Below are 13,436 nucleotides of genomic sequence, written 5' to 3' on the forward strand. Positions count from 1 at the left end.
AAGCGTGTGTGTCCCCACATTTTACTGCTAGCGTTAACTGGGTTGGTTATACGACCAACATCCTGTCAACAAAGTTACGTTGGTTCATCTGGGAGCTGCGTGAACGGCAGCAACGTGCGTGGGTCAGGTCAGCTAGCGGACAACTCTGAGCGATGCCAGTGCGCGCCCTTGTTTCACAACACGCGCGTTCGGGCATGTAAATAAAAGAAGAAGAAACGTAATTTATTTTTCTAGGCTACACTGAGAAAAGATATTCTACGTTGTAATCACTGGCTCCGTCTTTTTGACATCGAGATACAACGAGCAGCTGCCATAGAGTTTCCTACAATATTTACTAGAGGGACCTCTGATGCTATAGTGTCTACGAGATCTGCAACGCATGGCGCTCCAGCCGGCGTAGAAATGATGGGTAGTACACGGATTTTTCTAAACTTCGTTCTTTCGGCTCCATTTGGCTCCGCGTCGCCCGCATCCGCTTTGTCGCAAAACCAAGTTCAGCAAAAGTCAGCAGTTCCACTTCCTCACTTTAACATTTTTATACTCACCAATTCAAATCTCGTAGCGAAGTTCACAACGGTCTATTCTTCTATCCGAAACGAACGCCAAAACACAGCAATTAACAAAGCCACAAGTGCGTTCGAAGCCGTAAGCACGAAGATTAGGGCAAATCCGTGTACTACCCATCATTCCCATGGTGGCTTAAAGATCGCAGCGCCAGAGTTCCCTCTAGGTAATTGTAGGAAACGCTATGGTACCTGCTTAATACGTTTGTGTGACACACATCTGCCCGAGTGGCTTCATGTATACGCCGAGTTACTACTTCGCGTGCATCCGCGTGTCATGTGAGTATGTTTTTGTGGCAAGAGCGATTACATGAACACTCTAGGCGATTTCTTGCCGTCGTCGCCGGTGTAGTGGTGTTGCCAAGTCCAACCGGATAACATCGCACCGCGCGTCGTAGATGTTCTATGTGCGATCGAAAGCGTGCGAGTGTTGCTAACGAACGTGGCTCAAGCAAGCATGAAACGAGCCGGCCGCCTCCTTCACGCGCGAGGATCATGCCGATAGGAACTGGAGGCCGGAAAGCTGAACGCTTTTGGCAGGAAATGCGCACTACCACCGAACAGGCGTGGTCACTCGCGGTGACGCGCCTATCTTCAGGAGTGATGAGAAGACGGCTCGTAGCTTTGTACGCGTGTTGTGTTGCTTGAAAATAATGATGTGCGTTAAACGACAGACGAAGGTGACAACAGCTTGCGCTCGGGCGGTTGCCTTCTTTGCTTTCGTCACCCGTTTATCAAAGCTACTTTATCAAAAAATGCCCTTCGTAAATTAATATTTTTATGATAAACTCACTCTAATGCCTGTGTTCTATGTGGCCGTCTTCGTTAGGCGACTTGCAGTTAGTAGCACAAGACTAGAAATGACTGACTTGTACAAATGACACAGCTTCAGAGTTACAGAACCTTAAAGGTGGCATTTACAGCTGTAACGCATAAATAGGTAGTGATAGGGGGCAGAAACGACAAACTGAGCTCTCTTCAGGTTCCGACAATCGCAGCCTTTATCAGCAAAGGCAGCTCAAAGGCTATGCAGTTTGTTACATTTTGTTTGTTTGTCCTGGGCAATAGTGCGTGGCTGGAGGGGTTTTTTTTTCTTTTTTTGCCATTAGTGCTAGTGGGCATGTGGTACTTGCTGTTCACTCACAGCAAAATGAATCAGCATTCACGTGGAATACGGTAATAAATTAATTCAATCTGCTTTATCATTCTCAGTTAATGGTGTGGCAACAATTACTCTTTTTCAGCACTACTCGCACCGCACGGCCTTTTTATTGAGCACCAGTAAAACCGTTAAGAAGTACCGCTCGCCTCAAGGGACTCACACGAGAGTTTACTAGTATTAGAAGGAAGGATCGCTATACACATTATTAAACTCGTAGTCAGCAATGCATCAGATCAAAGTATATGGTCCTATGATTTGGCTGGCGAAGCGAAAGCCTTTCACCATTAAAATATGAAAGAAACGGAATGTTTACGGCTGTCCTGTTTTATATGCAAGAAAGGGGTCCAAGTTTTTTGCAGGTGCTAATATTTGTGAATAATATTGAGTGGACTACAATGAAAGCGTGCACTGCGATTGTACGTGTGCCCTGTTCAAACGAGAACTTTTGAACTTACCAAAAGTAGGACTGTATCATTTCTGTTTCTTAATTTTTTGTATCGTAACAACCAAGTGAAATGGGTAGCCGTCGCCAAGCAGTGGCGAAAACAACTCCTTTATTTATTTCTTATTTCAATAAAAAAGTTGCGTATGTCTTAAATATAGTATTATGCGTTAATGCGCGAAATATACCGTTTGTGTAAGAAGGACTATCCGTCCAACAGCTCAGTTTAGAGTAAACCCAAACCTTTCAAAGAGAACAATATAAACACCTACAGTAATCCTTCCGAATACATTCATTTTCCACTCATGAGGTTCTCACGGTATAGTGGAACGATTCACCATATATATCTACAGCACTGCTGTTATGAATCTGTTTGCGTACCGATGAATTTTTATGACTTCTTTTGGTAGGCGGCAGTCAAGATATGCATGGGATTTCGAATGTGTCACGCCAAGTACGCCGACATCAAAGTGTCGGACAAGGTACGTAAGCACAGACATATGCCTCGCGGTGTCACTGTAACAATCCAAGCGTTCTCTCATAGCCGCTGATTTATAATTCCTGTTTTGATGCAGTTAGAGAGTAACATCATATTTGCAGTCATCCGCCCTACTAAGCACCTCACTGCTCAATTTGGCGCAGGTGAAAGCGAAGGCGATTTGTAAACATGGGCGTTGAAAATAGAAGTGACCTGTTCCGTGCGATAATTCTGGTCATCTTAAGACTGCCCCTTAAAGAAATGTAAAGCACAGGTATTAAGAGAAAATGCCTACGAATGTGTTTGCCTTTCGAAAAGCATTGAGAACAATTGCGGACTGAAATATGACATGTTCCTACGACAAGCTCTCAGCATTTCGGGCTGCTTTTGCGAGGTAGCCTTCACACTTGTACAACATTTGAGACACTGGTTCTGAGTGGTACTGCTACACATTACTAGTAGGTTATAAATACCGATACTCTGGCCACAAGCACAGCACACATTGTAGGTGGTGAGCGGTAAGCCAAGCTCCCCAGCATAAACTTACCAACTAAACATTGGTTCCACATAGAGAGCTGAAGCATAGCATCAAGCTCTTGAAACTGTTTATATAGCACAATACGTGATTGTAGCAATAAACGCAAGTAGAATACGTATTAAGGTATTAGGCCAAGTGTCAGGCAACTTTTTTAAAGCGATAAGCATACGAGATTATCAGTCTGCTTCAGGGTGAGTCCGGAGTTCTTGATTGCTTAAAGTGCGGCTCCAAGGCTCTGGAGGTGTTCGTCGAAGTCTGAGGCAAACACAACGACGTCGTTGTGTCTGAGCGAACACAACGACACAAGGCACGTCTGCCACTTCAAGGCAGCCAGCACTGTATCCCTAACGCGTTGGAAAGTCGCAGGTGCCGAGCAAACACGAAAAGGCATGATCTTGATCTCGAACGGTCCGTCCGGTGTCATAAAGGCAGTCTTTTCTCGGTCTCTCTCGTTGACTACGATTTGCCAGTAGCCGGTCTTGAGATCCATCGACGAAACGTCCCTCGCGTTGTGGAGTCGATCTAGGGCGTCGTCTATCCGTGGGAGAGGGTACACATCCTTCTTTGTGATTTTGTTCAGGCGACGATATTCGACGCAGAAACGCAGTGATCCATCCTTCTTGTTCACTAACACCACAGGAAACGCCCACGGACTCTGGCGGCTGTATGATGTCGTCGCGTAGCATTTCGTCGACATATTTCTTAACGGCCTCCCATTACCGTGTCGAAACCTGGAAGAGACTCTGACAGAGTGGCCGAGCATTTTTTATGTTATGATGCAGTGCTTAGCAAGGGGCGTTTGTCGGACCCGCGATGACGACGAGAAACAGTCCCTATATCACTGCAGAAGGCATCGAAGCTGTACTGTAGGCGAGCGGGAAGACTCGGGTTTACGTCGAAGGGTGGCTCAGGTATTAGGGTCGTCGTTGTAGCTTCGTCAGAACTGAAAATGCAAGCGCATCGCTTACGGCCAAGATTTCTTCGATGTATGCAATCGTCGTGCCCCTGCTCAGGTGTCTGTATTCTTGGCTGAAGTTCGCTAGCATCATGCTTGCTTTGCCTTCATGCAACCGAGCAATGCCTTTTGCGACGCAAATGTCACGGTGTAGGAGCAAACGCTGATAGCTCTCGATGACACCTTCGATGTCTTCAGCCTTTGCGGTGCCGACCGGAATTATGACGCTGGGTATAGGTGGAATGGTGACTTGATTCTTTTGATTCTCGAGCACGTTCAGGGCATGTTGACGTGGGTTCGTATCCGGCGGTGTCGCTTTGTCCGACGATAAGGTTATCGACTTGATTTTTAGGTCGATGACGGCGCCATAATGATTTAAGAAGCCCATGCCAAGTGTGGCATCCCTGGAGCAATGTTGCAAGACTACGAAGCTCGCAGGATACGTGCGATCATTGATTGTGACTCTTGCTGTGCAGACTCCAGATGGCGTTATTAGATGGCCTCCAGCGGCACGGATTTCGGGGCCCTCCCAAGTACTCTTAGCTTTCTTCAACTTCACGGCGAACGACCCACTGACGATGGAATAGTCGGCTCCAGTATTGACAAGAGCTGTGACGCTGTGGCCGTCGATAAGAACGTCGAGGTCGCTAGTTCGTCGTCTTGTGTTGCGGTTAGGTCGTGGCGTCGGATCACGGCTGCGTCGGTTTGTTCCGCTGCTTCCATGTCGCGTCGTCAGATCTTCGGTGCGCGAGGTTTCGTCGTCAGGAGTCTGTCTGGTTCGCGTCGTGTTTTGAAGGTTTCGTCGCGGCGTTGTCGTCGTCGGCGGAGCATCTTCGGTATTTCGTCAAAGAGCAACCGCACCTCCATCGGTTGCTGCCCTTAGTTTTCCGGATATGGGCTTGCGGAATGGCCCCGAGTAGGACCGGTGTACTGGTGGCGCTGCGGTGACATGTAGCGGGCTGGCGACGTTGATCGGGAAGGTTGTCGGGGTATCCACTGCGCTCCTGCGAGGTAGTCACCGATGTCGTGAGGTGGTTCACCCCGCTGTGGACATGGCGAGTTGACGGCGATACCGCGTAGCGCCATGTATAATTACCGGCAGCGGCGGTAGGTGTGGCCGGCATCCCTGCAGTGGGAGCAGAGCGGGTGGTTGTCGGGTGCACGCCAAACGTCAGTCTTTCGGAGGACGTAGCGTTGGCCTGCAGGCGGGCCGGATGGCGTAGGAGGCGGCGTCGGTGTCTGGCGATAGAACTGCAACGGCCAGGGGCTTTGGTGATTGCGCGGAGTGCCGACAGCATGGCATGCAACGGCAATATAGCTCATGGCTTCCGGCTCAGGTTGCGGCGGTGCAGCAACTCCCAGCGAATGCTGAAGTTCCTTGCGAACGACGTCGGCTATGGAATGCACCTGAGGTTGCGATCCAGGAAATAGCTTTCGCAGCTCTTCGCGCATGACTGCCCTTATCGTCTCACGCAGGTCGTCGGAGCCCAGCGCATGTGCTTCCCCGTAGTTCGTCGTCGGCATGCCGCGGTTGTATTGCCTCGTACGCGTTTCTAGGGCCTTTTCAATCGTTGTGGCCTCCGAAATGAACTCCGTGACTGTCTTGGGCGGGTTGCGTACCAGTCCGGCTGAGTTCTTGCTTGACTCCCCAGAGAGCGGGGTCGGCGTGCCCGAACAATTGGGTCATTTTTTCGGTGTACATCCCGACGCTTTCGTTCGTGAGCTGTGCACGGATCTCCAACAGGGTTTCCGCTCTTTCCTTGCGGACCACGCTGTGGAAAGTGCCAGAATGTGGCGCGAAAACGTCCCAGGTCGTCAGCGTGGCTTCTCTGTTCTCGAGCTGTGTCCGCGCGGTGTCTTATAGGGCGAAATAAACGTGTCGTAGTTTGTCTTCACTTTGTCCAATTCTTGAAAACGGCGACCCGGTTGTTCCTTTCCAGCCAGCTCTCAGGACCTTCTAGCGATGACCCGTGGAAGATTGGTGGCTCCCGGGGCAGACGTATTCGGATCGATGTAGGGGCTACTGGGGTGGTCATCGTTGCAGTCGAGGTCACAGCGTTGGGTGGCCTGGAAGGGGTCCATACTCTGGCTAGAGTCCTAGCTGCCGGGGCTAGTTCGATGGTCCGGGATGTCTTTAGGTTCCTCCTCTTGACTACTTGGACTTGGATCGCGACTCCGTGTGGGCGTCCGGAACATGGACGAACGAGCACCTCCCCCAGATGCCACGTACTCGTGACGGTGAAGAAGACTACAATAGAACTTGGAAATGTGTAACTCTTTATTTGGCCGAGCTTGTGGCCGGGAAACGGAAAGTCAAACTGCAAGCAAGGCACGCTGTATGCTGATAGCGGCGAACAGAGCGTCAGCCATCGATAATCTTCCCTGCACTATGGCGTGTCGGCATTTATACATGCGGCATCGAACATTCGAGCGTTATCGCTGGTCGCCGCGTTAGTTCGAGAATAATCTCAACTGTTCGCGTTTGCGCGTTCAAGCCTATAAGAAGATTGTAAAATAATCTGGAAGGTTCCCAGACATCAGAGCGCAGCTTGCGCAAGGCGGCGGCTACGCGCGGAACGGACTAGTTACATAAAAATGACAAAAAGAAGCGCGCGTGGCAATATAGAGGGCTGTGCTTTGCGGATGTGGCGTCGCCGTGGCGCGCACGGGTGCACGCTTTGTCGGAGTATATCAGCAACTAAATTTCGGGGCCAGTTGGCGATTCGCATATCTGAACTCTTACGACAACTTAAAGTTGTCATCGACAACTTAAAAAATTCGTCAGCTGCTGGAACTGACGGTATCAATACCAAGGTGCTCAGAAACACTAAACATGTAACCAGTGTTATATTATCGCTAATATTTCAGATATCACTAGATACAGGTTCCATACCAGAGGACTGGCGGATCGGGAAGGTCGTCCCTGTCTTCAAGAAAGGTAGTCGGTCGTCTCCTAACAATTACCGTCCTATATCTATCACCAGTGTCTGTTGCAAAATAATGGAGCATATCGTGTACTCTGAAGTAGCGCGTTTTTTGTCTGCTAACAATTTTTTCCGTCCCAATCAGCATGGTTTTCGTCCCGGTTATTCTTGTGAAACTCAACTAGCCCTCTTTCTGCATGAAATTCACTCGCACCTTGATAATAATATCCCCGTTGATGCCATATTTCTTGATTTCAAAAAAGCATTTGATAAGGTTTCCCATCGTCACTTGCTGCTTAAACTTTCATGCCTTAACTTAGACCCCTCTGTGCTCAACTGGATTCGCGAATTCCTAACCCATCGCAAGCAGTTTGTTGTTGCTAACTCCTGCAAATCTCCCTGCTCTCGTGTTCACTCTGGCGTTCCACAAGGTACGGTACTAGGCCCCCTCCTCTTTTCAATTTACATTAACGACTTGCCATGTAACATCAACTCTAACATTAGATTATTTGCTGATGATTGCGTGCTATATCACCCTGTAACTAATATCTTACATTCTTCAGTTTTACAGACATATCTTAACACTATACAGGAATGGTGTAAAGACTGGTTAATGTCCCTAAATATTAACAAAACTTTTGTAATGACTTTTCATCGACGTAAAGACTACATCGCTAACACTTACACTCTCCACAATTACCCCGTAGCCGCTGCTAACACTACCAAATACTTAGGTGTTCATATCTCATCTGATTTACCATGGTCACAACACATCATACGCATTACTAACTCTGCTAATCGAGTTCTCGGATACCTTCGTCGCAACCTTGCCTCGGCACCTTCTTCTACTAAACTAATAGCTTATAAAACACTCGTAAGGCCTAAACTTGAGTATGCTAATGCCATTTTTGATCCTCATCAAGCTAACCTTTCTACTATGCTCGAATCCATCCAGAACCGTGCTTTCAGATTCATTATCGCGAATTACTCGACAAACATAAGTGTGTCAGCAGTCAAATCTCAACTTTACCTTCCTCATCTTGTCACTCGCCGTAAAGTTTCACGTTTATGCCTGTATAATAAGTTCTTCCATTCCTTGCCACCAGGCAATGCATTCATCAGACCTGCACATCAGGCATCGCGCCATTCTCACCCCAACGCCGTCTATCCCGTACGTTCTAAAACAAAGACCTTCCAGAAGTCATTTTTCCTGCAGACTGCGCAAGACTGGAACGACCTTCCCGCCCACATCGCCATGTCATCTCAGTTTGCCCAATTTAAAACTGCAGTAAAAAGCCATATTTTATTCTTGTAAATGTGATCTACTGCTGTCGTTCTTTTTTTTTGTTGTTATTGTTGGTGCTGTTTTTGCTTTTTGCTTTCTTTTTATCTATTATGTTTTCTTGCCCACCCCTCATGTAATGTCCCTCGGTACCCTTCAGGTACTAATAAACGAATAAACGACCAGCACAAGGAAACTTATCTCTCCTGTTTGCGGTGCTTTTGTTCTGATTTAAAACAAGTTATTTCGTCTATGAGACTGCTCGACCCGGCATGCTGGTGCTCTAGAAGTGACCCGACCCTAGTCCGGTCATAAATAGCCGGTTGTGTTTGTCGTTTGATTCCTTGTGATGTCTCAGACACCTCTGCACAACCAACTAGCCCAAACATTAACAAGTTTAGCTGATTTCGCTGATGAGATTAGCATTCGTATTGTAATATACCGGAGAATCTGCATCTAGCAGACACCAAGAAGTGGCAGGAAGCTTCATACTGATCAATACTTTGTCTAGTATTTGTTCATGAGCAGGTGATGCGTTCCTGAAAGCAACGCAAGAAACTATGAAAGATTGGGTTTCTATGAGTTTTAATAACTACGCAGATCAATGCATAATATAGACGAAAGGCGATTTATATGGCTTCCTTATTACAACAGCTGTTATAACGTAGCTAAACTAAAATTTTCTTTGTGTCTTAGTCGTCTCAAATCGCAATTAAAAAGGTTTACGCTCATCCAGATCAAGAAAACATTTCTTATCGCACATCGCTATTGAGAATGATTTATTAAATAAGTACTTTTCATTTTATCTCAGTTGAAGTATCTGTGGAGATTGCAAATGCCGAAATTAAACAGTGACCTTCCCTTCACATGTGTGTAACACACTTTATTGTGCTGGCTTTGATCTTTGCTTTCCGTTAAAGCCGATAGTCGAACGAATTGTTAAATGCGTGAAGAATCCGTGGGGCTAAAGATTTGTGGAAAGAAACAACACAAGTTCCGTTGCAAAGTTTAAATTTCAGTAGGCATACCTCACGGTGTAAGCTGTAAATGTCGGTGTCTTTGCGAGATTGTGCTCTGGATGTAAAATCGTTCACACTGCTTTTGTGGAAACATCGCTTGGTTGCAACGTTTTTTGTTCTAATTGTCATTTCCGAATAAACATTTCCCAACGATAAGCAAAATTGTGCATGTCATGTTGCAGTGCATTAGAGCGCTATGCACCAGTGGCTAAGGCCTAAAAATTTGTTCTTTCGTTCCCTTTATTCCTTGAAAGTGTGTATCTTTCAATCAATGACAAATGTTGCTTGTTGATAACATGAACCGCTTTTCCCGACACGAAGTATTTAAAAGACTTCCCACAGGCTGACATCAGCAAATGCTGTCTCAAGCTAACTGCGAGAAAACGCATATCATATGTGTCTGAAATCGAAACACGTTTGACTTGAGTAGAAGGTATGTGTATGAAGTGTGGTACTTGGATCTCACGGATCTTAATAACCTAGTCTAAACGAACTTAAATGAAGCGCAATCACCGTATTTAACTGTTCTAGCATCAGTCACTCTCATTTCTGGACACTTAGATTGTCTTTGAAGGTGTTCTTTATTAATAGCAGCATCTCAAACATCTTGCAATAAGTGAACGTCAATTTTATAGAAGTATTAGAGCCTGCAGGACTCAAACACTCCATATATACTAGTATGTTCTTTTACTGATTGAAACGTCTTAGAATTGTCAAACACTTTCATTCATTTCAGGAGGCCTTTAGGGAGAAGATGCCGAAATGTGTCGTAGACATGTCTGTCTTGTCATTCAAGTTGAATCCGGTGAGAGACAGCTGGAATAACGGAGAATGTGTAAATCACTACTGTTTTGGTGCAGGTACGTTAAGAATGCTACAGTGAATCCCTTGCTTTTTTTTCCTTTTTAGCAATACAACATGACTGCCGCTGAGGGTATTCTGAGAGAAGGGGCTGTGAGTATACCTTCGGCACGTAAATGTGGTTGCAACTGAACGACAAATTAAAGCGCTTCATGGGGTATTTTACTGAACTGGGCTGGGCATGATCCCGGACATGTCTTGCACTGACCCATCCGCACCAGACCGCACCCGGCCCTGCGCATAAGACAGACACAATTCAGACTGTAGAGCTCGTTTTATTGACGTCAACTATTCAAAAGTTAAGCATGGTCGATTTCTGTTTTTGTGAGCATACTAGCGGTAACTTATTGTTACAAGATGCAATTTCATTGCGACAAGTTTTCTTGCGAGAATTCGAGCTGAGAAAGTTATGGCTGCAATCCACACTGTGACGATGGTTGGACAGCGACGCTGTAAACGACACCCAGAACTATCACCATTGCGACATCGCTTGAATGGTCTTCGGCATTAGAATCGTAAAGAATGAGATTGGCGTCTGGCCTTTATCGGCAGTGATGGCCAAGAAGTGCGTCTGATTTTCCAGACTGGCCATGCATGCTTCATCGTACACAACCGTTTGACTCGACGCGTTCATAGCAATGACGCATTGCTTTGGGTCATCCAAGTCGTCTACGTCGACAGCCTGTCAACCTCGTCTACGTCTAGCTCCCCTTCGTCCAGGAGACGTTCAAAGGTTGAAGCGAATGTTGTTGAACTTGTACAGCGGACTCTTGAGAAGAACCCATATTAAATTTAGAGTATGCACCCTTGAAATGGTTAATAGCATTCTAACTTCACTTACGCATACGAGGAGCGGCGTCGAGAGCGTCTATTAAATTTAGCATCTGCAGCCTTGAAACGGAGTGTCCGAGCAAACACTTGCGCCACTGCGTCATCCTATCCAGAACATTACAGTCATCCCCAACGTGATGACAAGAGTTAACGTTATTTTTCTGTTAATAGGATCGAAGCAGCGCTTATGCGCAAGGAACCTGCCATGTCAATTTCACGAGCTTGAATTACATCACGCGCCGTCTTATCCCGGCGTCTGTGCACAACAGAAGTTCACTCAAAGATAGGGTTACAACCACATTCCAAAATGCCCCGACAGCAGTCTCGCCACGTGGCGCTCCTTCAGACTCAAATTGAGGCCCGTCTGGCCGATATATCTTTTCCCACAGCTCAGCCCAACGGAGTATACCACTTCATCCACGCATTCGACGACTCGTGAACTGCGTCTCGTCGTGCATCTGGGTGCAAGTCCAGCAGCGTTTACTGCCGTGCACACCCCAGACAGTTTTTGGGGCACGGAAAAGCCACTCGAACACCTGCGCGATCACCCAAATTTTTCAGGTCGCGAGAAATCATGTGGCAACACGGTATGACGGACACATTCCTCTTCTCCTTCACTGGGGATTTGGCCTCGGAATTCCTAGGTTTCTTTAACTTCAGCAATAGGCTTCCAGCCACTGCTGACAGAAGAGGCGTAGGAAATCCAGCCCTTGGTGAGGCGTTCTACATGGGCCCCGAGACTGCTTTCTAATCTATGGGCGCACGACTTTTTTAGCACACGGGACAAGGATGACTGAACGATGGCTCTCTTAAGCAGTTTGGAATGAACCGATTTAAAAGGAAGTAACGGCGCGTGGCAGGAATGCCCAGCAAACGTGTTCGTCGGCAAAAAGCAAAGCTAAATCAAGAAAGCTTCCAAGTTCTATGCATTTTTGGGGGGCGATATCTCGTCTGATATTGATGTTTTATTGCGATAGCAATTATATGGACAGTTTCGGCTGATTTTTGTCGTCGCCGCCGTCATGCACCGTATATGTATATGTCTGTCTACATATATATATATATATATATATATATATATATCAAAGCCACAAAGAAAAATTAATTCAGAAAAACTTTCCGACGCGCCGAATCGAACGGGTGACCTCCCGCTTTCCAGTGCGCGGCGTTAGACGGTTAGGCCACAACAGCACCGTCTTTGAGCCCGCTAACGGCGAGCTATTTATGTACACCACTTACATCAGCATGCTTTCTTAGTTACCACATAGATGGCGCGATGTGCACGCGTGGCGCGCTTTAAAAATCGTCTCCTCGTTCCTGCGAACGCCGTTGCTCTTCGACCTACAGGGCGTGGTCGCCTTCGTGCGCTTATTTCCAGGAAAGAAGGGGGCGGCTGGTGGGGGGGGGGGTAGCGGGGGGTTGTATGTCTTGTGCTTCCTCCGCGATGTCCGCGCTGAAGTCACAGAGCGTACGAAGGTCGCTTCGCTCTTTTCACGTTTGCGAAAGGAGCACGCTGTTCAAACAGAAATAAGTAACAACTGGGACAGTTCGCGCTCGTCCTGTGTGTACCTGTTCGTTCGTTTCGTGCGTCCTGCTTTATGTTTGAGCAGTGCGCTTCCAGTGTCGAGCTGTGACGCATGATAGTTCGCGCTCGTCCTGTGTGCGTTCTTTTCGGGTGTCCTTTGGGCTCGAGCGACGCGCTGGCAATTTCGAGCTGCTTTCCGTTCTTCGCGTTACATTCCAATTTATTGCAATCGCATTCATTGCTTCGTCGTTATGGCGAAACTGTGACTTTTTTCCATAAATAGGCAAGCTCACCGAAGAATAAACCGTTAGTTGAAGTCACCACTCTGTCCCGTGTCTTCCTTGTGCATTGCTTCGTTTGCGCTGTTTTACCTATGAACTATACAGCTTCTCTGTAAAAGCGAAACAAATGCCGACAAACAAAGCCACAGACGTTAATATTTCTTTCAGCTCTCGACAATTGCTGCCACAGCAGCAGTGTGAATAGTTAGAATCATCACTTCAATTTCGTTTGTCTCGTGTTTCTTCAAGAAAGTGTGTTCATCTGTTACTAGGAACTGGACGATAACTATGCGGTTGCAGGGCGGTAGCGTTTCATATCTTAAGGAGACTGGTTTCAAATGTCGTGATTATGAATTGGATAGTGCTTTTATGTGCATTCAGACACTGACGGTGACGTAATTACCGCGACAGTGTAAAGAGCCCGTGTCGTAGAGAATGCGGCGTCGGTGTCGGCGGCGTTGGTTGTGAGCGAAAAGGGCGTTCTGCGTGAGCGGAAAATTTCGATGGATGCACTATGTATAGTGCTCGATAAGAATGCTTGGGCAGCGGTGCGACAACAAAGATCCCCAGGACTT

General features: G+C 47.0%; 1 protein-coding gene across 1 annotated transcript in view; it reads left to right on the forward strand.

Moving 5' to 3' along the window:
• Positions 1-13,436, forward strand: part of LOC119406731 (uncharacterized) — an 80,000-nt gene that overhangs the window by 49,335 nt on the left and 17,229 nt on the right. The window contains exons 3-4 of the mRNA XM_037673463.2: positions 2,578-2,649; positions 10,100-10,223. Coding sequence (XP_037529391.1) covers positions 2,578-2,649; positions 10,100-10,223 — 196 coding nt within the window. The remainder of the gene's footprint in view (positions 1-2,577; positions 2,650-10,099; positions 10,224-13,436) is intronic.

The sequence above is a fragment of the Rhipicephalus sanguineus genome, chromosome 10, assembly GCF_013339695.2.
Source record: "Rhipicephalus sanguineus isolate Rsan-2018 chromosome 10, BIME_Rsan_1.4, whole genome shotgun sequence".
NCBI classification, from domain to species: domain Eukaryota; kingdom Metazoa; phylum Arthropoda; class Arachnida; order Ixodida; family Ixodidae; genus Rhipicephalus; species Rhipicephalus sanguineus.